General features: G+C 36.3%; 1 protein-coding gene across 5 annotated transcripts in view; it reads right to left on the bottom strand.

The window, feature by feature from the left end:
* Positions 1-250: 250 nt before the first annotated feature.
* Positions 251-24,014, bottom strand: part of NEK7 (NIMA related kinase 7) — a 163,904-nt gene continuing 140,140 nt past the window's right edge. For all 5 annotated transcript variants that reach the window (XM_073884597.1, XM_073884596.1, XM_025855049.2 and 2 more), the window contains 2 exons: positions 21,905-22,018; positions 251-3,286 (listed from right to left, as the gene is read on the bottom strand). In XM_073884597.1, coding sequence (XP_073740698.1) covers positions 3,176-3,286; positions 21,905-22,018 — 225 coding nt within the window. In that variant the 3' untranslated portion in view covers positions 251-3,175. The remainder of the gene's footprint in view (positions 3,287-21,904; positions 22,019-24,014) is intronic.

Below are 24,014 nucleotides of genomic sequence, written 5' to 3'. Positions count from 1 at the left end.
AAGACAGAAAATGATGTGCTGAAGAGCAGGAACATGTGAAGAGGTACCTTAGTTTAATGCATATTTATTAAACTACTTAGCATCTGTCAGAGCTCCATTATCACCCTCAACTGTTTGAAGTCTTAGGCCTCTCCCAAAATGGTAAAGTCATGGAAATGAACAAGTAACTGTTTCTTCTGTAGGTTAAATGTTAAGTGAAATAAACAATGGCCGACTTTAGGAGGGGAAAAAAATCACAGATACACAAAAATTTTATTGTACCCATTTTTTAATTTTATATTTTTATTTATATTAGGGTATTATACAATTTTCAAAGCTAACAACAGAATCTTCTTAGTATGTGTATCTGAAGCATAACAAAATAAAAGTATTTCACAAAAGAAGTCCATATTACAGTACTATTGAAATATGAGGCATAGGATAATTACGCATTTGTGGGTTATAACATAATACATTCATTTTAAAGAAAAAACATTTAATATGAATAACATTTTGGTTAAAATAAATATCATGTAAATGTTAACAGCAACACCTGAAGTATATTGATACAAGAAAGGTGTTTTGTAATAGGTATTATGTAAAATGGTAAAGCATTCATGAAATGGCTGTAATATCTTACTAAATTTACAATCATTGCACATTGTTGAGCACTTTATATAGGAATACCCTTCATCCACCATTCCTAAACCTCAGCATACAAAACAAAGTTACCCCACATTTTCTTCTGGGGAACTGGTACCAATGTCTAAATAAGGTTTAGAATCCCATGTACCTTTCATTTTACTGTTTCCCAATTCAATTCAAATGTTTTACTTAATCAGTACAAAATTTACTTATAAACAGAAATAGAGAGAGAATATTTCATAGGTGATTACAAAAAATTAAAACTTCTAATCATCTTCATAATTCTTTGAAATGATCTCATTCAAAATTAAAACTTGTTGTTTACACAGTGGTTTCCTCAGGAAAAAATATGAACACTTAGACAGGAAAAAGATACAATACCCAAAACAAGAAGTTTCCACATGTATAAAATAATAACGGATTTCCCTGATCACTAAATTCTTCTCAGCTATTTCCTTCTAGCAGAGAGATTCACTGAAAAGAAAAGCTTAAATCTTTGCTTAATAGTCACTGTGAGGGGTTAAGCAAATGAATTTTAGATTCATGTATTTTTAAAGATTGCAAGAAAAAGGGAGATTATCTGTTCCAACTACAGAACAATTTCCTCTCAATTATATTATAATAAGATGAACATGATACTAATGGTCAACAAGAACAATTCTACTTGTTCATACTTCTGGAGACAAATCTATGGATGCTCAGTGTAAAAGTTGTAAGTAACTGGAATCTGGTAAAAACAATGTATCTGGCCCTCATTTAAAGGACCACCCAGGTGCCCTCTGTCTATCCCAAGATAAAATTACCCTTCAGACACCATAACTGATTACATTCTGGAAGAAAAAAAAGTTTATGCTTTTTCCCTTATAAAGTTTTACAAATGACTTGAAAGTACTCAAATGAGTGTAAGAAAAATACTTATATGAGAAGACAAAACCAGCAGTTACATCAGCTAAAGGTAAGTATTCTCCAAACATGAGGTTTTCACGTTGGCAGGATTATCCATCCCACGGTTTTATAGGGTGGCGTGGCTTCCTTGAACGGTGACTGCCACTCGGCCTTTTGGCTTTCACAATTCTGTGAAGAAGTGGTCACCACTAACATGAAGGCATTCAGGGAAAACATCTCCACGACAGCATTTACTAAACTCGGCCTATTTCCTTAAACTAAATGAAGCGTTACCATCTCTGTCATCTTCATGCATGAATACAGTACTTTGCTTAAAAGCTTCTCAACAGAAATGTTAATCTTATAAAAATTCTGGCTGTGGTAATGGCCAGTTTTCATTGCTTTAAACATATTCTAAAATTACAACCTGTCAAATGCATTGAAACTGTGTCAACATTCACAGGTACAGTGCAACACACATCCTTTCTTCCTCTCTAACAAGACAAAATACACACATACAGGGTGGCCCAAGTTTTAAAAAGTTAAAAAAAAATGTTTTTAATCCAGGAAAAGTATTGGTATACTAAATATTTTTAAAGGGTACTATGTTCTCAGAAACTCTGAAACATAATGGATAAAATGCACATACAATATAAATAAGAAAGTAACTTGAAGAATACAAAAAAATTTCTGAAGGGGACCAATTGGAACTTCAATAAAATCTATGAATAAAAACATGCTTACACGATAGTGTACAATTATGAAGAGAGAATTTAAATTTATAAACAACTTGAAATATAGTACTGCAAGATTATTCAAAGATTTTTCAAAAGTACAAACAATAATAAAAACACACAAAAAAAAGCCTCGGGCAATGTGCAACTTTCAAAATTACTATCACACCAGCCAAACAAATCCTTAACCACTTTTTAAATGGATTCATTTATACCATTGTAATGCAAAGAGACTATCAGAGATATTAAAACAAAACAAAATAAAGCAAAGAACTCTTCAGTGTCTGACTCACATTTTGTCCCCCAATTTTTTCACATTTAAGAGTTGCATTTTGAATGTATAAGCTAAGAATTTTAAGTGTTTCTCAAATAGTTTATGTCTACATTTACCTTAAGAATTATATTTGAAAGCTACAATGCTAAGAACTAAAACACATACTTCAAACTTTTAAAAATAAAATAATCACAAAAGTTCACAATTGTGTTAATCTCAAATGTCCATAAATGACGAAAAAGCAAACAAGTCACATGTTCAGATACTTTTCCTCAGGTGACAAGTCTATCTTGATGAGTGCCAAGCTACACCTTCAATATTTGGCACTGAGAGTCTATCTGAACACAATTTATCAGCAAAAAAACCCAAAAAAACAAAAAACAAAAACTAAATAATTCTAAAAACCTTTAGCCATTAAAAACCATTAAGTTTCATTTACTCTCCTAACATGCAATCTGACTATCCAAAGTCATTTGGGGTTTGCAAGAAGGCGACTTAAACTGGTACAAAATGAAGCTTATATGAAAACTGGTTAAGGATTCAAAGCACATTAGCTCTGAAAGATTCATCTTAACACCCAGACAAAAACGGGGAGGTATGATTTGCACAAAAATACTTTAAATTATTTTGGTTATGTTCTTCATGATCCTCCACATATTTAGCTGCTTGCGGTGCACGCGTGCATCCTCTTGGCTACGTCATAAACATAGGTGATGTCTGGTCGCTTCTCTGGATCTGGGTTGATGCACATATTCACTAACTGTCGTAGCTACAGAGAAAGAAAATACAAAATGCTTTAAAAAACCATTTCAGTTAGCTATTACCAATACTCTGACTAGATAGAGATTTACAAGGAAAGTACATTTTGTGACTAAATACTCCATATGTGGAATTTGGGAATCAAAACAAATGAGCAAAGGAAAAAAAAAGACAAACCAAGAAACAAACTCTTAACTACAGAGAATACTGTTGGCGGGGGGATGGGCAAAATCGGTGAGGGTCCGGATCAAGGAGTGCACTTATGATGAGCATTGAGTAAGGTATAGAATTGTTGAATCACTACATTGTACACCTGAAACTAATTTAACACTGTATGTTAACTATACTGGAATTAGAATGAAAAAACTTAAAAAAAAAAAGAATATATATGACTACTGTCAACAATTTTACAATTAGTTGAAAAGTCTAAGAAGTATGTATAGTCACTGGTTGAGTATTAATGTCAAGCAAAAAGTAGTGTCTACAGTAAGAGGCTTTAAAATGATTTTACTATTTTTCAAAGAAGTTTATCAGAAGACAGCAGTCATGAAGGACAACAGGTTTTTAGCTCTGAGGCTCTAAATTAACTGTAGATATGTTATACACATTTATTTGATCTAGAATGTACTACATTAGCCTTGATTATAAGTTTAAATTTTCATAATTATATACAATATATCTATAGATCTAAATTTATATGAGGCATAGGGTAGATTAGCTCTCATATGCACTTATCATAAACCATTTTATATAAATATAAAATGTTTTTATTAGTTTCATATTAAAGAAAAAGCACTCTTCTAAACTTAGAATAATAAATTATAAGCAAGATAAATTACGAATAGTATTCTAATACTTAACTGCATGAAGCAGTATTAGCATCTTCACTTTATAGATGAAAGAGCTGAAGTTTACTTATTTACATTACAGAAAATAAGCACACTTCAATAAATTAAAAAAGAAAAAAATCCTTCCATCTAGTCCTAGAGCCACTGAGTAGAAGTATATGGAATTTCATTTTCAATTCCAACTGCCATCAGTTTATGATACTATGTGTCTTCGTAACACTGTATGTGGTCGTTCACAGATGATAAGCCAAATAAAGAGGAAGAGCCAGATTCTTTGGCTTTGTATGCATGTCTTGAGGAATAATTTAGATATTTTGAAAACTCGCATTAATTCTTTCTGGCCAGTTATTAGCATGTAGTAAATGTTAATGGTAATATTACACCCACTGAGAGGGTCTGAGGATTTCAAATTATATTCCTTGCAATGCAGCAGACAACAGCATTAAACATCCTTAAGGGGTACAACAATACACAAGGCATTTTATTATGGTGATCTAAGAGAAATTTAAATCAGAAAGAGGTTGGCATTTTACCCATTAAAATAAAAACAAATACATCCAATTATACACAATACAGAAAACAGGAGGAAAAGCATTTATAATGATACTTGTATTTAAAAAGATAATGTATTCTAACAGGTCACCTAGTTGTCAGATATTTTGTTTAGAGATAAAAATGACAAAAGCAGCAGAGAAGATGATAGAAAAAGATAACTGTGGTACAAAAATTCATTCTATTTAACCAGGATACACATAGATGTAATGGCAATTTTTGACTGAATAAAACTACCACATCCTTCAAACCGGTCCAGAAGCCTCATCTTTCCAGCCTAATAGGTCAGAATTGGGTGAAATTTCCAACCTACTGTAGCAAAGGGTCCTCAAGTTCTCCTGCCCAGAAAAGAAAGTGCCCAAGAGGGGCGCCTGGGTGGCTCAGTAATTAAGCATCTGCCTTCAGCTCAGGTCATGGTCCCTGGGTCCTGGGATCGAGCCCAGCCTCGAGCCCAGCATCGAGCCCTGCATCGAGCTCAGCATCGAGCTCAGCATCGAGCCCCGCCATCGAGCCCCACATTGGGTTCCCTGCTCAACGGGAAGCCTGCTTCTCCCTCCCCCCACTCCCCCTGCTTGTGTTCCCTCTCTCACTGTGTCTCTGTCAAATAAATAAATAAAATCTTAAAAAATAATAAATAAAATTTTTTAAAAAAGAAAGTGCCCAAGATTAAAGATAGCTGGATATAAATTTAGTTGAAGAGGACAAAGATTCTCCGGTTCTCCAAAGTGGAAGATGAGAACCAGATGTAGTAAAGAATACAGTAAATGGGGAGGGAGTGGCGAGGGCGCCTGAGCCGCTGCTTTATTACCCCTCCTTCCGGACAGCCTTCCTAAGGACTGACAGGAGAGTCAGAAACACTACAGTAGACAGAGCCAGAGCAATACCGCCCTTGCTTTTCCTCTTTCTTATGTGGTTCGATCTTCATCTGAAGTGTAGTTCATTGTGTCATAAAGATTTATCTTTTCCAGAGAAGTTTCTAACAAGTCACGTAGTATAAAATCATATACGACATAAAATATGCATACCTCAGTATATTTATGAATCAAATAATGTTGATAAATTTTTTCCTAAATTATCTAATAAGCAAATTAATAAACTATGAAAATAAGATCCTTTAAAATTAAAATATGCTTTTAGTAGCGATTCTCACTCATCTAGAGTAGAGCACTGTGCTGGCATCTGGGGACACTGAGGGTAAATGAGGGTAAAGAACCAGCCCAGAAAGGAAGGCCTATTGTCCAGGATGGGGTGTGAGAGAATGACTCATTTTCCTTCCTGACAATCTGACCCCTCTTTCCTTTCTACCTCTCCCTTCTCCATTCATTCATTCATTCAATAAAATCTTATTGAGCATTTATTATGTGCCAGACACTTTATTACAATGGTAGTAAGGATAAAGCAATAAATGAAATATACATGGCACCTGCCTTTGGACAGCTTACAATCTAGTGGGGGAAGAAGAACTGGCAAAGAAGTAAATGTGAGACTGAGGGAGACTGAGGAAATCATATAACTAATTCTATTATAAACTACAAAGTGAGAGGTATCTCAAGAGATATTTGTGAGATAGTTAGAGGCAAAAAGACTGTAGATGGCCGCCCAGAAGAGACAATCATTACTTTCCTCTTTTTCCTTCCATCTACCTAACTCCGAGTTGTTCCATCTCATTCACTGAGGACATCCAGCTAACAGCATTCTTCATCCCAAGTACAACAACCACACCTTTGGTCACTGTGACGCCCATTTGGATCCTCTATCCGAAACAAACTTTTTGATTACATGGCCTTAATCTTCACTTTCATTCCATTTTAGTCTCTGCCTCCCAGGGGTACAGCCTAAGTCTTACAATGTCCTATGTCACGTAAGAAATGTGGGCACAAGCTCCTGCCCTTCCAGGGCTCACACCTGTCCCCCAGTATGGTTGTGCTTTGATCTGAGACCATTTCCAATACCTTTCCTCCTCGTCAATCATCTGCTTCTGGATTTACGTCATTCATTTCCAGGCTAGACCTCATAGCACAATCCTTTAACCACTTCTTTGGCAGCACCATTAATAATCCTTTGTCTTTTCACAATATCAACCCTGACAATTGTTTTGTTTGCTTCTCTACCAGGATGTGAAGGACTGCTGGAGAAAACTGCAGACTCCGTATAGTCTGGAGTCACCAGATTCATGGTTCCAACTGTAGTTAGACCTTAAAAGCTGTTCTGTAATCCAAATGTTTTGCCTGATAAACTCCATTTCCCACAATGGCTAATTTCAACCTTCACTAATCTGTAGTCACCGTCCTCAATTCTTTTTTACCTCCTACTTCACAGAGAAAAATCAACAGGTTTAAGCTTTCCTCAGTATCTCAACCTAACCTATCAATATCTGATCCATATCATCTCTGTTCTAGCATCAGAAGAATATTGTTTTCCTACTACTCTCAATTCTACCACTGGGATCTCTTCCAAGAAATTATACATTATACACCATTATACATTAGTACCTGAAATATAGTTTGCTATGAATGAGTATTCAACGAGTGAATATTCTGTCTATTATTACTCTTCCATATTTTCAACCTCTCCTCATTTGCTGATTTCTTCATCATAGTCTGTAAGCATAGTCAAGTTTCTCTTCCTAACCACTGCCCCATCTAATGTATTTACTCTACAGCCAAATTTCTTCGGGGTGGAAAAACAAAAAAACAAAACAACCCACTATCCTTACTATATCAACTTCCTTAATCTACTTATCTAAGCCAACTATAATCACTTTTTCATCTCCTCCACCCCCCAAGAGTACTCCATTGAAATCACTCTGGCAAAGCTTAGCAGCATTTCCAATTTGCTAAATCTAACAAACTCTTTTCTGTCTACCGCTTACTCAACCTTTCTGCCTGGCTGATGCTTCTGATCACAGCCTTGCTGGGAGTTGCCTCCTCCTCTGGCTCCAAGACTCCTTATTGGTTCTCTCATTTCTCTGACTTTTCCTTCCTTTGGAGGTTTAGCTTCCTCTGGCAGTCCCTCTACTGTCAGCGAGCTCCGAGGTTCATTTCTTTCCTTAGCTCTTTTATCTTCTCTCTCTCCCCCTTTCTGTCCTATACAACTTTTACTTACTCCCATGGCTTTAATAACTGCCCACACAACACGCTGAGGAACACACATCCATATGTATCTTCAGGCCAGACCTCTTCATGGGCTCTATTCATATATTTCTGCCTGGCTTCTGAGCATATCTATCTACGAATACCTCATATTAAACATGTTCGGAACTGAGATCTTATTAATTTCCTCCCCAAACCAGTTCTATCTTGGCAGTGCCTCCAATTTCTCAAGCCAGAAATCTAAAATTCATAGGAGACACTTCTTCATACTTCCTCCCCCTGGCCCAACAATCATCAACCAAGTCTTATTGTTTCCTGACTGTCTTTCTTCTTGCCTTAGGCTCCACTGCTTACACTCAAGGGATAATCTTCCCACTGACAGTTTTACCTCCAGTTTCTTCCAATCTCCCTAGCACTGCCTGTAAACACCAAGTTGACCACACTTCAACATTAAACATTTCAATGTCTCCCCACTGCCCTCTACAAAGTCTAACCATTAGCATGGTTTATTATGGGCTTCTAACATCTGGCTCTTGCTTACCTTTCCAGCCTCATATTTAGCCCCAAACCCCTCCTCCCTCCAGCCCCACTCTACACTCTAACCATAACAAAGCGTTCAGTTCTGTGCTCACCAAACTGTTTTATGCCCTGAATCTTTGTGTATGTTGCTTCTCTGCTTACAAAGCCTGCCTCAAAATCTCCTACTCTCTTGCCTGTCACCTACTCATTCTCTAAAGCCTTTCTTAATAACTCTGTCGCCATGCAGAACTTTATATATATATATATATATATATATATATATATAAAGCTCCATGCCCAGCGTGGAGCCCAACCTGGGGCTTGAACTCCTGACCCTGAGATCAAACCTGAGCTGAGATCATGAGACAGATGCTTAATCAATTGAGCCATCCAGGTCTCTCAGAACTCAATATTTTCTATTTGCCCTCCATCATACCCTTCACATACTTTTTTTTTTTTTTTTTAGGTACAGCTGACATTAACATTATATTAGTTTCAGGTGTTCACGTGCTTTAATTAAAGCCTTTATAACACTTTATTGTACTTCATTTAATATCTGTGTTCTCCTATTAAACTGAAAGACCTGGAGGATGGATATTATATGAACAGTAAGTGCTCACTGACATGTTAAATGAAAAGAATGAATGGGTAACTTCTGAGTGAGGGAAAATGGAATGGTTTTGTGGTTGTGGCAGCTGAGCGAAGGTCCAAAGCATGAACATAATTTTGATATATAAAAGGGTAGGGAAGATTCTAAGCAGAGGTAACAGACTGAACAAAGGTGCTGAGCTAAAGAAAGTGTGAGATGTGTGAAGCAACGGCTAGTATTTCTGCATGACTGGGGAGCAAGCAACAGGGATGAAAATGATAAACTGAGGCTAAATAAAGGAAAGGCTTAAGGAGTTTAGAATCTATTGCTATAGGCCACAGGAAGTCAGTACTTAAGCCAGGAGGGCAAGGTCATTAAAGGTGCACTTCAGTCCGTATTTTCTTGGAATAGAGCAAAAAGAGAGCAATGCCAGCAGAACGCTCAATAATGTTTCTGTAAGATTTCAGGCAAGAAATATTGTTCATCAGAAGTTTTCACCAGGGAATGTGAAAGAATGTTGTGTCCACTAACAGAAGTAGGTGACAAAGAAGAGAGAGTGACTTTGCAGGGGCAACAGGGCCACTAAGTTTTGAAGGTATCACATTTGAGGTATGAACATATTGCAGTTCGGGTGGAACTGTGAATTCCTGAATTTGGGGTTTAATTCTGAATCTATATCTAAATAACTGAATTCTATATATTAAACAATTTTTGTGATTCTTCCTATATCAAGATCATGAAGATAAAGGAGACAGCTTTAGTGAAACGTTATTACCTATACTGAACATAATTTTGCACCATTATCGTTCTCTTAAATATTCATGTGTTAATTTGGTCTTACTTAAAGGCAGGTATCATTCTGGACTTTAAAAAATCCTGTATTTATATAGGATTTAATATTTTACAAAATCTTCCATATCCTTTTAAGTACTGTAATCTCTCATAACAGTCTCAATTTACAGAGAGAAAAAAAAACAAACCTAAGAACCAATTAAAAAATTGATGGTGAAACCTGAACTGGAACCCAAGTCATTTGATTTTTAATGCAGGCCTTTTCCATTCCCCATTGTTGAGAGCTTGCCCACTTTTATCTAACTTGGCCTTTTGGTTTGAATTCCTCATGACAACTAATGCAGATCTGCATGCATAATGATTTCTAATTGGTTGAATTTCAAATCATTACCACTATAGAGGGATATCACTTAGTCTGAGGTATTATCTGAGTTCCCATCAAGAGAGATGAGTTACTAGGTATCGACAGAAAATACTAGTTATGTGGTGGCCATCACAGAGTAGAGAAGCTAGCGTCTCAGGTACTTTATTCAAATACTCAAGAGGTTGGTCTGACTTCCATCCAATGAACACAATCATGAGATGCCTCAGCTTTAATCAACGGTGTCAAAGCTGACTTGCTGTTTGTTTTCTCTTAAGCAAATCAGAAGAATAGAATCCATCATTCTAAATCCTTGTCAAAGAATATTTAACGGTGTGTTGAATACTGAAAAATCTGAATGTTCAAAGAGTACTGAAAGGTGTGCTACATAGCTCCTATGAAACTCCTGCTAAGAAAATGAAAATTTAAGGAAGACCCTGTATAGGATAAGATTCATCTTTATAACTTTGGATAATCTTAGCTCTACCCTTTAATCAAATTAGGCCACGAGAAGCTAAATCATGGGAGCACAATGGTTTATCCAGCTGCCAAATCGCCTTTCCAAAACCATGCTTTAATGTTTGCTTCTGACTTTTATCAAATACCATGTAGGTATTTTCTGTATAGTTGCTACTAAAGATACTGCCTGGTACATTACTCACAGATCCTTATAGGAGATGTTTCTATTATAATTTAGTGGGAGAAAACTTTGTCTTCTCTGAGGAACTGGTATATTTCCTCCCTAAAAACAGAAACAGCCCTTTGAGCCCTGACAGAAAGGAAGCAATAACTAGATGAACAGCTCAACCATGGCAACTCTGCTGGTCAGTAAGATAGGTGTGCCTGCATTCTCTTTAATCCTTGGTTCTGAATTTGTACTTCCATTTCTATTTTAATAACTTGTTAAGTCATGTCTTTTTTTTTATTTTACTTTTTAATTTTTTTTTAAAGATCTTATTTGAGAGAGCGAGCACAAGTGGGCGGAGGGGCAGAGGGAGAGGGAGAAGCAGACTCCCTGCTCAGCAGAGCCTGACATGGTGCTTGATCCCAGGATGTCCTGGGATCATGACCTGAACCAAAGGCAGACGCTTAACTGACTGAGCCACCCAGGTGCCCCAAGTCATGTCATTTACTGTAAGTTATCTCAAATCCTTTTTGAAAAAAAGGCAGAGTGGAACACAAAATGGGAGATTTACACAGACCTGCATTCTTAAATGGATGCAGTTTTCCTTGATATATATGAGATAACTACTGGTTGTTCTAAAGATACATCTAAATAGACTTGTTAACGTAGTGGAGGAAAAATCAGCTACAACAGTCTTTGGCAATGTAAAGGGAAAAAAAATCACAACATAATTTACTTTCATGTTACAAACAGCCATGGACTAAGTTTGATGTCTTTAATAATTTGGTTTAAAATTGCAAATTTATATGGATCTATGAATGGTCTCTTGTCATACCAGATAACAACAATTCACATTATATAAATAAGGTCACATCTCACCCTGTCTTCTTTGAACGTATACAAAAGTACAGTTTCACTTTACATGGTAGAGTTATTTGTGCTCCTGCTATCATGAATAGGAGGATAAAACTGTCACCTACTTATCAGAAACCAGAAACATTAAGAGACAGAATAGAGAGTTTAAAAGTCATTAAGCAGAGGAAGAGGAAAAACTCTTACCTTTGCCAGACAGTTTCCAAATTTTAAGTTGTTAAATAACTACCCTATAACAGGTTCATTTGGTTACTCATAGTTTCATTTTTCACAGCCAGGAGACACGTCTAGAGGCCACGTTACTTAGATGGAGATGCTCGATACAACCAGTAGTTAGTTTTCTTAGGTTTCCAGTGAAAAACTGGAATACAGTCCCCTGAACATTTTCATGTTCTATATGGTAAGATCTTTATGCTCTATAAGGTAACTCTGGGGCTTTGACTATATGTTATTTCTAGTACCAGAGCAGAGAGAAAACCATTTCCGAAAAGCTGGTATTTATTGAGTTCTTATCATGAATCAGGCACCATTCTATACATCTGCACATGGCTTAATGATTCAGTCTTAATAACAACTCTTTGAGGTAAGCACTACTACTATGACATTTTACAGAGGAGTAACATTCCCAAGGTCACAAAGGTAGTAAAGAGAACAGCTTGAAATTGAACTGAAGTAGTCTAGCTTCAGAGTCTGGGCTTTTAAAGTTACTGTGTTATACTGCCTGCGAAAAATCCTAATGTGGTCTGCAGGTTCCCTCACGGCCACCTCTGCACAAAAGTGGGAGACCTTCCAGATAGACAAAGACAGTTTTAGACTATTTGATTCTCAAAAGAATGCTAGCTCTAACATTGGCTCATCTAGTTTCTAAATTAATCAATCTGCCCTCATATTTCATAGGCCAACTTTGATCAAAAAGCAAACCCAAAAATTTTCTCTAGCATTCTACAAAACTCACAATGAGATACAGGCCTACTTTATCCGTAAGAGATACATTTAAATGATAACACAAAAATATTAAGATTAGTATTATGCTTCGAGTGACAATTTTAATGTTATTTCTAATCTGACTCATTGATTAAAGTGACAGTAACTCCCTCCAAACAAATAAAATGTAGTTGAATTTTAACATGGATGGTTTCTTTATGCCAGATTATAAACTTACATAGTGACTTGATAAATTATAAAAAATGTCTCTAATTTTTCTATCAGAAAGTCAGACATTAAATAATCAGAATGTGGTAATTATCTTAGCAATTTCCCTCAATGTTAGTCTTTATATTTTAAAAAAAAGTTCCCATAAGCCTCTGGAAGAAAAGAAGTTAAAAACCTTTAACATTTAACTAATAGTCTGCAAAAATTCTAAGTACTATTATTATTAACCATGTTCGAGGAAAACATGTTCATACAATCACTTTAAGAATTTCCTATACATTCTTGTACGTCAGGCTTTAATTCTAATAACATCATTAGGCAACTTGCTCAAAAAAAAATCTTTGTGTTTGAATTGAGGGAATTCATTTTTCATTTATTCCTTCAAATTAGAGAAATAATGCCAAAATCAGTAGATATTACAACTTTGATAAAAAATAAATAGAAGTAAAGAAACATTTCATGGCTTACATTATGTCAAAAAAATTAGTTTGCGTTACTTAACACATGTTTATAAAAATATGTACTTTGTTTTTTTTAAAATGTTTTATATAACAAGATAAAAATAGGCGAAACAGAGATCTGAATATGCAAAAGCCTTTACAAAATCAGAGAAGACAAAAACTGCTTAATTCAGATGCTTAAGGGATATTTAAAAAGCAATACAGAAACATTTAAATGAGAAAAAGCGTACAGTAAAAATAAAATGAATTCTCTATAACCTTTCTAAAGGATTATAAAATCACAGTCATATGGAAATTAATATTTGTTTTCAGTAAAGTGGAGAAAATACTAATATACTAATATAGACTGATCTATATATTTCCAAAGAAATATCAAAGCATGTGGGTTAGCACCAGAAATATTAAAAAGAAGAGAGTGTGAACAGTCATTGTTGTCAGGGCGATAACCCAATTATGTATCAAGTTCAGTCACGTACAGGTAATAACAATAGGGCTCTTTGTACATTATAGCTTTAGGTCACTAACACAATTCTCAACAGAATAATAAAGACTGGTGCTATTGGTACTGTTTCTTTTTCACCCCCATCTTAATCCCTCTGAGACCAATTATGTTATATCAGCCTCCCAGATATACCCAATTTCCATCTACCCAAGGACACATTTTAGCACCCCAAAGTGGGTCTAATACATTAAAGTACACTATATTTTGGAGCTTTAGATATTTATACAAAATGATTAGGCGTATCCAACTTGTACACCAAAGCGTCACTAGTGATTGACTTGGGGGTAGAGGGAAAAGGGGGGAAAAAAAGCAATCTTACACAGATATAAGGTAATGTAATGTCTATATTTCACAACTGAAGATCATTCAGTGTGTCTTTTGAAAACTGTGAAAGTCTTACAGAAAGTTACATGGTTTTATAGGATCCCACAGGATATGTGAAATATAGGGCACCGTTTTGGATTCGTGTCTTCAAGGAGCAAGTCCCCAGTGTCACTTCAGAAGCATAAGTGAACAAAGGGCCTACTTAAATATATTTTTTAAACAAAAATGGAACATTCAAAGCTTAAGATCTAATCTTATATGGCAACTCTAAGTAAGGTGGTCAATTGACATTATAAGTGATGAGAATACCTAACTTACTAAACCCATTTTTAAGAAGGAAAATCAAATATTATTAACAGTGTTTGAAATAACATCCAATGTTAATCTTAATAAATAACGGCACAGTTACATATTTATTATAAACAGTCTCATCTCACTTAGCACTGGATTACATGATTATAAGGAGTACAGAAATATTTGTGAAAACTAAAGATTTCGCGCCAAACATTAATTGTGCCATTTAATTTAACATCTCTCATTTAAATATTCTTGGGATAGTGTATTAGGAAGAATCTTCCAGTACCAATTTAAATAACATTGGTTAATTTCAACTAACAACTCCAGGGAATTTATATAGTTCTATTAAAATTTGTGAATCTAGCAACTATAAAATAGAACTATTTAGGCTGCTCAAATGAATAAAAAAGCTTACTAAAGCTTAGTTTAACTTCAAAATATGCAAAAATAATCTGTACCTGACACTTTCAGTTTTTCCCTTATATACACGAAGTAGTTCTTTTATGACTAAAACAAAGGTCATGTTTTTGTTACTGACTCAAATTTCATGATAAGCTTCTTTAAACATATTCTGAATTTCTTTCTTTCTTTTAAATATTTTATTTTTATTTATTTGAGAGAGAGAGAGTGATAGAGCACATGAGGTGGGGGGAGGGGCAGTGGCAGAGGGAGAAACAGGCTCCCCGCTGAGCAGGGAGCCAGACCTGATTCTAAGGCAGACACTTAACTGACTGAGTCACCCAGGTGCCCCAAACATACTCTGAATTTAAATATAAACAAAAATTATTTATAAATGTTAGGTAGGTGCCTGGGTGATTCAGTCTCTTGATTTCAGCTTGAGTCATGATCTCAGGTTCCTGGGATCCAGCCCCACATCTGTTTGTCCCTCTCCCTCTGCTCTTCCCCCGCTCATGCTCTTGCTCTCTAATAAATAAATAAAATCTTTAAAAAAAAATGTTAGGTAAAAAATTCAGTTATAATTTCTAAATTGTTCATTTAGCAGTCCCTTTTATTGTTATGTTAATCACCATACATTACATCATTAGTTTTTGATGTAGTGTTCCATGTTTCATTATTTGCATACAACACCCAGTGCTCCATGCAGAACGTGCCCTCCTTAATACCCATCACCAGGCTAACCCATCCTCCCACCCCCTTCCCCTCTAGAACCCTCAGTTTGTTTTTCAGAGTCCATCGTCTCTCATGGTTTGTCTCCCCCTCTGATTCCCCCCCTTCATTCTTTGCCTCTTGCTATCTTTAAGGGTAACCTTTTGGAAAATAAATTATATCTTACTAGTAAAACTGTGACAAGCTAAACATTTTTTGATTAGCAGATTATGGATCAAAATATGTGCTATCTTACTGGACACATATGCAGTGTCTACATACTCTAATATGTAAGAATAATGCTACCCTTCTGCAAATAGCTTCCTCATTCTTTCCTTTCATTATTACATGAGCCCCCAGTTATCGCAAGGCAGAGGGATGGAGAGTCCCAGTTAAAGATGGTGGGTGAGAACAGAGAAAAGAAAGATGAAGGACTGCTAAGTCTAACAGTGGAAAGAAATCATGAAACGTTCACTCACACATTACCTGAGAGTTTACTTCAGGTGGTGTGATCTTGTAGTGTAAGCAGTGGGATGCTGTGAGGTGGAGGCGTGCTGGAGTCTATGAGTGGCTCTGGCACTACCCGGTTCTCTATTTGCTCATGTGTGAAATGGGAAGAACACCACTGCCCTTATTTCTTTAATGGCAAAGTTCTTACGTGGCTTTAAAAAAAAAACTGTGATTTCTAAACTTGAAAAAGAAATCAGTATTCCAATTTTATTTAAAACCATGTAAATATATTTATACTCTACAAGAACCTAAAAATATCTGAAGTCCATTTAGTTCAATGAAAAATTTATTTTTTTATTTTATTTTTTAAAAATTTTATTTATTTATTTGACAGAGACAGCGAGAGAGGGAACACAAGCAGGGGGAGTGGGAGAGGGAGAAGCAGGCTTCCTGCGGAGCAGGGACCCCGATGCGGGGCTCGATCCCAGGACCCTGGGATCCTGACCTGAGCCGAAGGCAGACGCTTAACGACTGAGCCACCCAGGCGCCCCATGAAAAATTTATTTTTATTATTATTTTGTTATTCATATATCATCAAGCATAGAAAAAGCACTGTGCTCTTTAATCCTTATATTTAAAACACTCTGGAAAAATCAATACTTTTCTTGTCCCAAGAGTAATGAAAATGGTGCTAGAAATTCTTTTTTAAGAAGTCATATTTCTTCTTTTTTTTAAAGGTTTTATTTATTTGAGAGAGAGAGCAAGCTGGAGAGAGAGACAGAGCACAAGCAGGGGGAGTGGCAGGCAGAAGGAGAAGCAGATTCCCTGCTGAGCAGGGAGCCCAATGTGGGACTTGATCCCAAGACCCTGGGATCATGACCTGAACCGAAGGCAGACGCTTAACCAACTGAGCCACCCAGCCGCCCCTAGTGCTAGAAATTCTTAATTGATGCATTTAAGGAAAGCAGCGGGCTACACCACTAAACTATTTCTGGGAAGGCAGAAAGATAGAACAAAACCCTCCCCTCTTGCCTTCCATTTCTCTTTAAAAAAAAAGGGGAGGGATTAAAGTAAAAAGTTTGTTATTTGTGAGGTAAAAGTTTATGAGAGTTCATTTATTCTCCATTAGTTCTTTGATTGGATGTGACCTTTTAGGTTGATATTTAAGAAGATAATTCTGTACTTGAGAAGTAGTCCCAGTCATTGATTTTTAATAAAAACAGATACCTTTCTATCTGTGAGCTGGAAATATAAAGTGACAAAATGAACACATTTAATGCACAAGAGAAGCATTAAATAATTAGAAAATTGATTACTGGCTCAATAATTCTATTTCCCAAATTACATTTTGGTTTCTCCAGGAATAAAATGAAGATGACCTACTGAATTAGCAAGTTCTCAAAAATATAATTAGAAGACAACCACAGATATTGTGTCCTACAAAAGTTTTTGTTATTTACAGTGAACTTAAAATGACCCCTAAACAGATATGTATCTGCTATAGCAATCAGTTCAGATCAACAAGCACTGCTCTAATAAGCTGACTTCATTAAAGAGCTTTTAACCCTCTCACCAATGCTCTATAGGTGCTGAATTTCTTTTTCACACAAAGCATTGTTTTTTCAAATCCTGTTTCTTTCTATTTTCTCAAACCAAGATCACCCTATTCTCCCCTACTTATTTCCATTTTTCACTTCCATCTACAAACCCTTGACTCAACTTTTCAGAGTTTCCATTCAAACTTCTCTGTTCAAATCTAAAATGAAGACAAATCTGCCAAAAACCACCACCAAGGTACAGTTCTGTTCAATGTTTCTCATGTCTTCTCTATTTAAATTAGGAATTTTTTTACAATACATAAAAGGTATTGAAAGAGAATCTATATTCTGCATGATGTTAATGCTCAAATTTTCAAAAAATATGTTGACTAAAAAGGACCCAGTATAGAGTTGCATTCTGTACTTTCTAAATAATTGTCAATATAACTATATAATGGGTTTTTTTTTTCAACTTAAGAGTCATGAGATAATTTAGTGAATAACAGTGAAAATGCATACTTTTTTTTTAAAGCTTTTATTTATTTATTTGACAGAGAGAGAGAGAGAGAGCGCGAGAGCACAAGCGGGGGTGGGGGTGGCAGGCAGAGAGAGAGGGAGAAGCAGGCTCCCCAATGAGCAGGCAGCCTGATGCGGAGCTTGATCCCAGGACTCGGGGATCATGACCTGAGCCGAAGGCAGACGCTTAAATGACTGAGCCACCCAGGCGCCCTGAAAATGCATACTTTTGATGACCACTCCTGTGACTCTCAAAGAAATTAAATACTAAAACTGAAGGAAAAAATCTGTTTGTCTTATTTTCCAGTAAATGGACACTGGGCATTCCAGAAATGACACTGCTTGCTGATAAGAATGGAAAGTCATATAGTGGGTAATATCATTAAAATAAAATTATCACAGCTTCTGGCCTTTTTGGGTAATTTTCTACCTTTACTGAATGGAGCGTTCTTTGGAGAAGTTTCCCTCATTCATGCAATTCCCAAATAATTGGTGCATTTGTTTTTTTCATTTATTCCTTTAATCTCACTCTTTGACTTCCTCATTCCCTCAATCAGTCACTGAACCTTTTTAATATGCCAGGCCCTAGAGACACACAGATAAAAAGCAGTTACTGTTCCTCAGGGGCAGGACAAGCGCCACGCAGCGTACTGCCGAGGTGTGTGGGGGGGGGGGGTACGGGGAGAGAAGAAAGGAGGGCAGGATAACTTCACGCAGAAGACGATGCCCAAGCTTTTCTTCGAAGAGAGAAGTTTGCCTGGTAAAGAACAGGGGAAGGGATGTTTCAGAAAGAGGAAACAGCGTCCATAAATTCATGGAAATTCACGGAAATTTTAGTAGAACCTATACTGGTAGAATGAGGGAAAGAAGAGGGTCTCCTGAGATACGTAAGTCTGGAGAGATAAGCTTGGATCAGATTACAAGGGGCCTTCTGAGTCATAATTCCTGGAACATAGTAAATGTTCAATAAACGTCGGCTTCACAGATGTTAATTTCACAATCACTAATGATACCAATTTTAATTAAACTTAAGAGCTATCTAAGGAAAAATACCTATCTTTTCAACTCAAGATCTTTAGGTTTAAGGACAGTAGTTCCCCACTGATATATGGATGAGATCATTACTGGAAAAAGAAAGAATACTGAACACCCAAAGATACTGTCATAAACAAAAGTATTTTACTAAGCTACAAAATATACGTATCTTGGTATCATTCATGTACAGCTGACATATTTCAATCTAGAATCCTAGTAATTTGTACATAATAACAATAATAGCATAATTCACAAGGAAAATTTGACATACAGGCTTATTTCTCCAAAGGACACTATTTCTCATTTTTGGTCTGTAACGTTTAAGTGTATCTATGTTTTTTAGGATATAAGAAATAAAAAAACTCCCAAGCTTTTAAACTCTGAGTTCCTCTAACTGGAATGACTATACCTAGAAATAAATCTTATAGAGTTCCTTATTCCTATTGATCAAGGCTGGCGGGGGGCATAGCCACTATGTTCGTGAAATGTTCCCTTCTAAACCTCTTTGGGCTGGAGCCTTAAAAATTTAGCAGTAGCTAACTCAATTTGATAAGCTTTCAAACAGGTATTTAGTGGAACATTAATTCGCTTAAATTTTTTCATTCTTCAAACAGTTACAAAGACTGCCCCCATTTTAGCTGTAAAATCGACACTTAGTGAAAGTTTGCTATTTAAAAACTTTATACTTCACTTTTCATTGTTTCCTATCTTCTGCCATGCTAAAAAATTAAATGGCAATTTGAACTTTGAAAAGATTGAAAAAGCTTACTATGTAAGAAAATATTTAAGATACCCTTAAAGTATGGCAGCAACAAATCTATTCAGGTTTCTGCTTCCATAAATTCTGGATAATTATTTTACAAACAGAGTTCCTGCTTAAGGAGAGAAAATATTTATTAGCACATCTGCATTACAAAGCTCTTGTTCTGAGAACTTTTCTACATAACTGAACAGATTAAAGTTAACATTATTGGTCTGTATTTTTCATACCTCGTTTCTTTCCTAAGATTGAGTTTCCATGTTTACCCAGTTGTATAGCCTTCTATTTCCCCACAGCACAAGGACAGATTTTTACCAATGTGAGGAGCTGCTCCTCACATTGGTAAAAATCCTGTCTTTTTTGGAGAGTACGCCATAGAACATGTTTTGCTTTGTATCTCTTTTCGAAACTGGTAACTCTATAGAGTGAAGTAAAAAGTGGAATCTTCTTTTCCTCTCCCAACTCTAAGACCTTCTATCTGGGCCAGACTTTGATATTTGCCCCTTGGCTGAGAATCCGCATATCCAACTTCACACTTAGCTGCAGTGAAGTAGCCCTGCAGGCAGGCCGACTTCAGCGAACCACTAGTGGTATCATCATTAAAATCCTGCTGAAGGTCACCATGGTAACCGCCTGCTGAGGCTCCGCTGCTGCACTCGGCATCTCCTAATCAGCTACCATGTGAAATGCAAATTCAGACAGTCTGAAAATTAGTCAAGAAGAATGGGGGATGAGGATGCAGATATGTGAAATATTCATGCGCTGCACGGAAAAAAGAAGACAGCATGAATGACACAACAAAGAGCGGCCCCTGACATTCTTGCCATCATTTTGCATTATTGTTCACACCCGACTGTATTTCCAGGCCTGCAGTTCTGAAGTTGGTTTTGTGAAATGCCATATTTATATTCTATACCCAAAATAGTAATTAAAAATGGCTAACATAATAGCATTAACATCAAATAAAGATAATACTTCTAAATTATCGTCACTGCCTTATGAGAGTTTAATTACCTGAACACAAAGGCTATGAAACAAACAACAACAACAAAAAACCCAGGCACCACTGATTATTAGTATCAAAACCACAAGAAAAAAAGGTACTTATAACATTCTAGGGCCTCAAGTGCTTTACATATGGTAAAAATTCTTTAGAGATATTTATTATTCAAGTTATACTGACTCAGTTTTCCTTATATAAGACTCAAACTGGTTGCTATTCATTTCAAGATAGAAAGAGCGACAAGACTACCTAATAACTGAATGTTATAATTGTTTTATATTTTTCCTTTGCTCCTTGCCATCTCCCTTGGGTAAAAAATCTGTTGCTCGTGAGAGGGTGAGACGTCCTAATTCAAGACAGTGTTTTCTCTGGGTAGATTCCCCAGTAAGCTCTCCAAAAAGAGTTATGTGAACACATTTAGTTAACCCAAGATACTGCTGTTCTGCCTGCCTCCACCTTAAATACTGGCAAAATCATGATGTACTGGGCTAAAATGGGAGACGTTTTGTTCAATAAAAAACCGTATGTTGGGTAGAGCCAAAACAATTCATTTTAATGGGTTACCACAGCAAGCAAGGATTCAGACTCAGATTTTAATACAGGAGAGTCTTCCAAAATTTTCAATCCCATCAATATACGTTTTAACATGTATGCTAATGATAACCTCAAAACATTTCCCACAGGAATCGGATTACAACAGCGAGGTGGTGAGGGGGCAGGCGTGGTCAAGGGAGGGAGGCTAAAGCTGAAAGTACGAGCTTGAGAGACACACAGCTAAGAGATGCATGTTTCACACTTTGGAAAACACGGAGGAGAGGGAAGTTCTGCAAAGCAGAAAGTTATAATGGTTGTTCTGAGGCTGTGAGAATGAGGAGTGGCCTTATTAAGAAGGGCAGACATGCTTGCTGGTCAATTCGAGCTGGGGTCTGAGCATGAATTTTGCCCTTTGCCGTGTTCAGGAGGCTGCAAAGTCAGCTCTCCGTCTCCTCACACCTAGGAAGTGACCAATTTCACACCACATGCTGTGCTGTGCTCCACTCCACATTAGGAACTGCAGAGTCAACTCTTTAAACAGTAAGTCTCCAAGAGAAGGAAAACAGAATGAAAAGTGCTATTTCTGCCACCATACTCGTCATTTGTGTTTCTGGACAGGAAAAAAAAAAATTCTTAATAAAATGCAAACGTTAGCAAAATGAACAACAGACAAACACATGGACTAAAAAATGACTTACTTCCTCTGAATAGTGATCTGAAGGAAGAGGTGGGTAGTCACACTGTTCTATCTTCTTACACAGCGAGTACAAATTCATTTTGTCACCATAGAAAGGACTCTGTAACGCAGCCATCTGTAAAATGCTCCCAGTGAAACTGATATAGTTACATGGTAACTTTTAAAGGTGATTTCATCAAGTATATTATACTCGGGTAGAAAATAATTACAAATACTTTAAATAAAGTTATCTTGGCATTTTGATTGTTATGAGTATTCCTTTCTGAGAATTATTCAGTAAGTTCTAAAAATCTTACTTCAATTTTTGGGTTTTTTTTTCAATACTTAAAATTCCCTAAAAGGGAGAAATGGTTAGCACATATTTACATATACATATACATATATGTATACGTAAATGTATATGACATAAAGTAACATTAAGAAAAAGAACACAGAGTGACGTAAAACTCTTTGTGAATATAATGCCATAAAAACAAGTAATATATCTCATGACTAAACAGACATTGGTGGTATATATCAACCATGCAATGGTCAAAATATCACTAAAATGAAACAGAAATTGAAAATGAATTATAATCTAAGCCATGGTTTAGGGAGTAGAATGTAGAGCATTTTATACAACATGACTGTTTCTGTAGGGAAAGGTTATTTTGAGATTAAAAAAAAAAAAGTCTTCTCAATCTGAATGTTATAACTGACCCTCAAGTGTTTTACAATGAACTAGAACTTCTTTTCTTTTGATAATGCCTCAAAAACACTAAATATGTTCAAAAGTCTCTGAGTCATAGCCGCTACTTCAAGGCATCCGAATGAGATTTCTATGCAGAAAAAAAAAAAAAGACTCAAAGAATGATCAACTTTAAAAAAGACATTATTGAATTTAAATTTATTTTAAGACAAGGTTCTAACTTGACATTTAAAGTGCAAGCAAGTACTGTGGTAAGCAGGGTTACAAACTAAAAAATTCAATTTAAAATGTTCGCATCCTGTTCAAAACCTTCTAAATCTTTGAACCGCAGCAGCAAGAATACAACACGGAGTGCGAGGCTGCCCCAAAGTCAGTCACCCTTTTCTACATGTGCTAATAAGTTTGATTTTGGAAGGACAATGTGTACATTCCCCAGACAGGCAGAGTGTGTGTGAAACACGCTAGTCCATGCTGTGCTACTCAGTGAGCGTCAGTGGGGACAGGACAAGCTGAAAATGGCTCTCATCTGTCTTCTGGTGCTGCAGACAGAGTTTTAACTCCTTCAGAGCCTTAAACGAGGAGGGGATGGCACTGGAAATCAAACCTGCAAAGTAGCTTGGCATAGTTTTACTTAGCCTACATTTTATATGAAACCTGTATAAACCTACATGAAACAATCTCAGGAGTGGCTGTTCCACATGAGGAGAGAAAAGTAAAAACAATATAAATGGCCCTAAACATGTAAAACCCTCCATCCGAGAGGAAATTTCTAGAAGAGGAGCTATCAGTAATAACATTTTTGTTTTGTTTTGTTTAAAATGCAAGTACACTTTCTTTATGACAGAGTATTATAAAGGCCACCTTAAAAAATACACTGTATATATAAACTATAGTCTTTCCATGTTTGCAAAAACCCTACATAAATGTACATATATTCATTATCATATGCTAGGAGTTCATTATAGTACTTTTGTCTCAATACTGCAGAGTGTTTAAAAAAAAAAAAATCTGAATGTCCCCTAAGGAGTTAAAACAGGAATAGTATATTTTCATGCATCTCCTGCTTTGACAGATGAAAAATGTCAACTGTCCTGTTTTTATTTTCAAGCTTTTGCACTATTCATCTGGTTCATTAGTGCATCTCGATGCTGCCCCTGACAGCTGCTCGCCCTCTCCTCCCAGCAGCTGAATTTTTCAGGCTAATTTGATCCTCCACACTGAGACGATCGCTAGAATGATTGACTTGCTCCCTGACCTCCAGGGTCTGACTTTCCTGATTAGTATTCTGGGGGTGTCGGAGGGACGAAAGCCCACTGTCTGTCTTCGGGGCTGGTGGCAGCTCTCTTTTTTTTTGAACTGTAAGCCACCAACCTACAACCCTGTAAGGATGCAATTGCTGCGCTGAACAATAAAGGAAATGTGT

Source organism: Callorhinus ursinus, unplaced genomic scaffold (genome assembly GCF_003265705.2).
Source record: "Callorhinus ursinus isolate GAN/ISIS: 27379988/994484 unplaced genomic scaffold, GSC_fseal_2.0 scaffold57, whole genome shotgun sequence".
Taxonomy (NCBI): Eukaryota; Metazoa; Chordata; class Mammalia; order Carnivora; family Otariidae; genus Callorhinus; species Callorhinus ursinus.
Note: the sequence above shows the minus strand (reverse complement) of the source record. Positions and strands in the feature narration are given on the sequence as shown.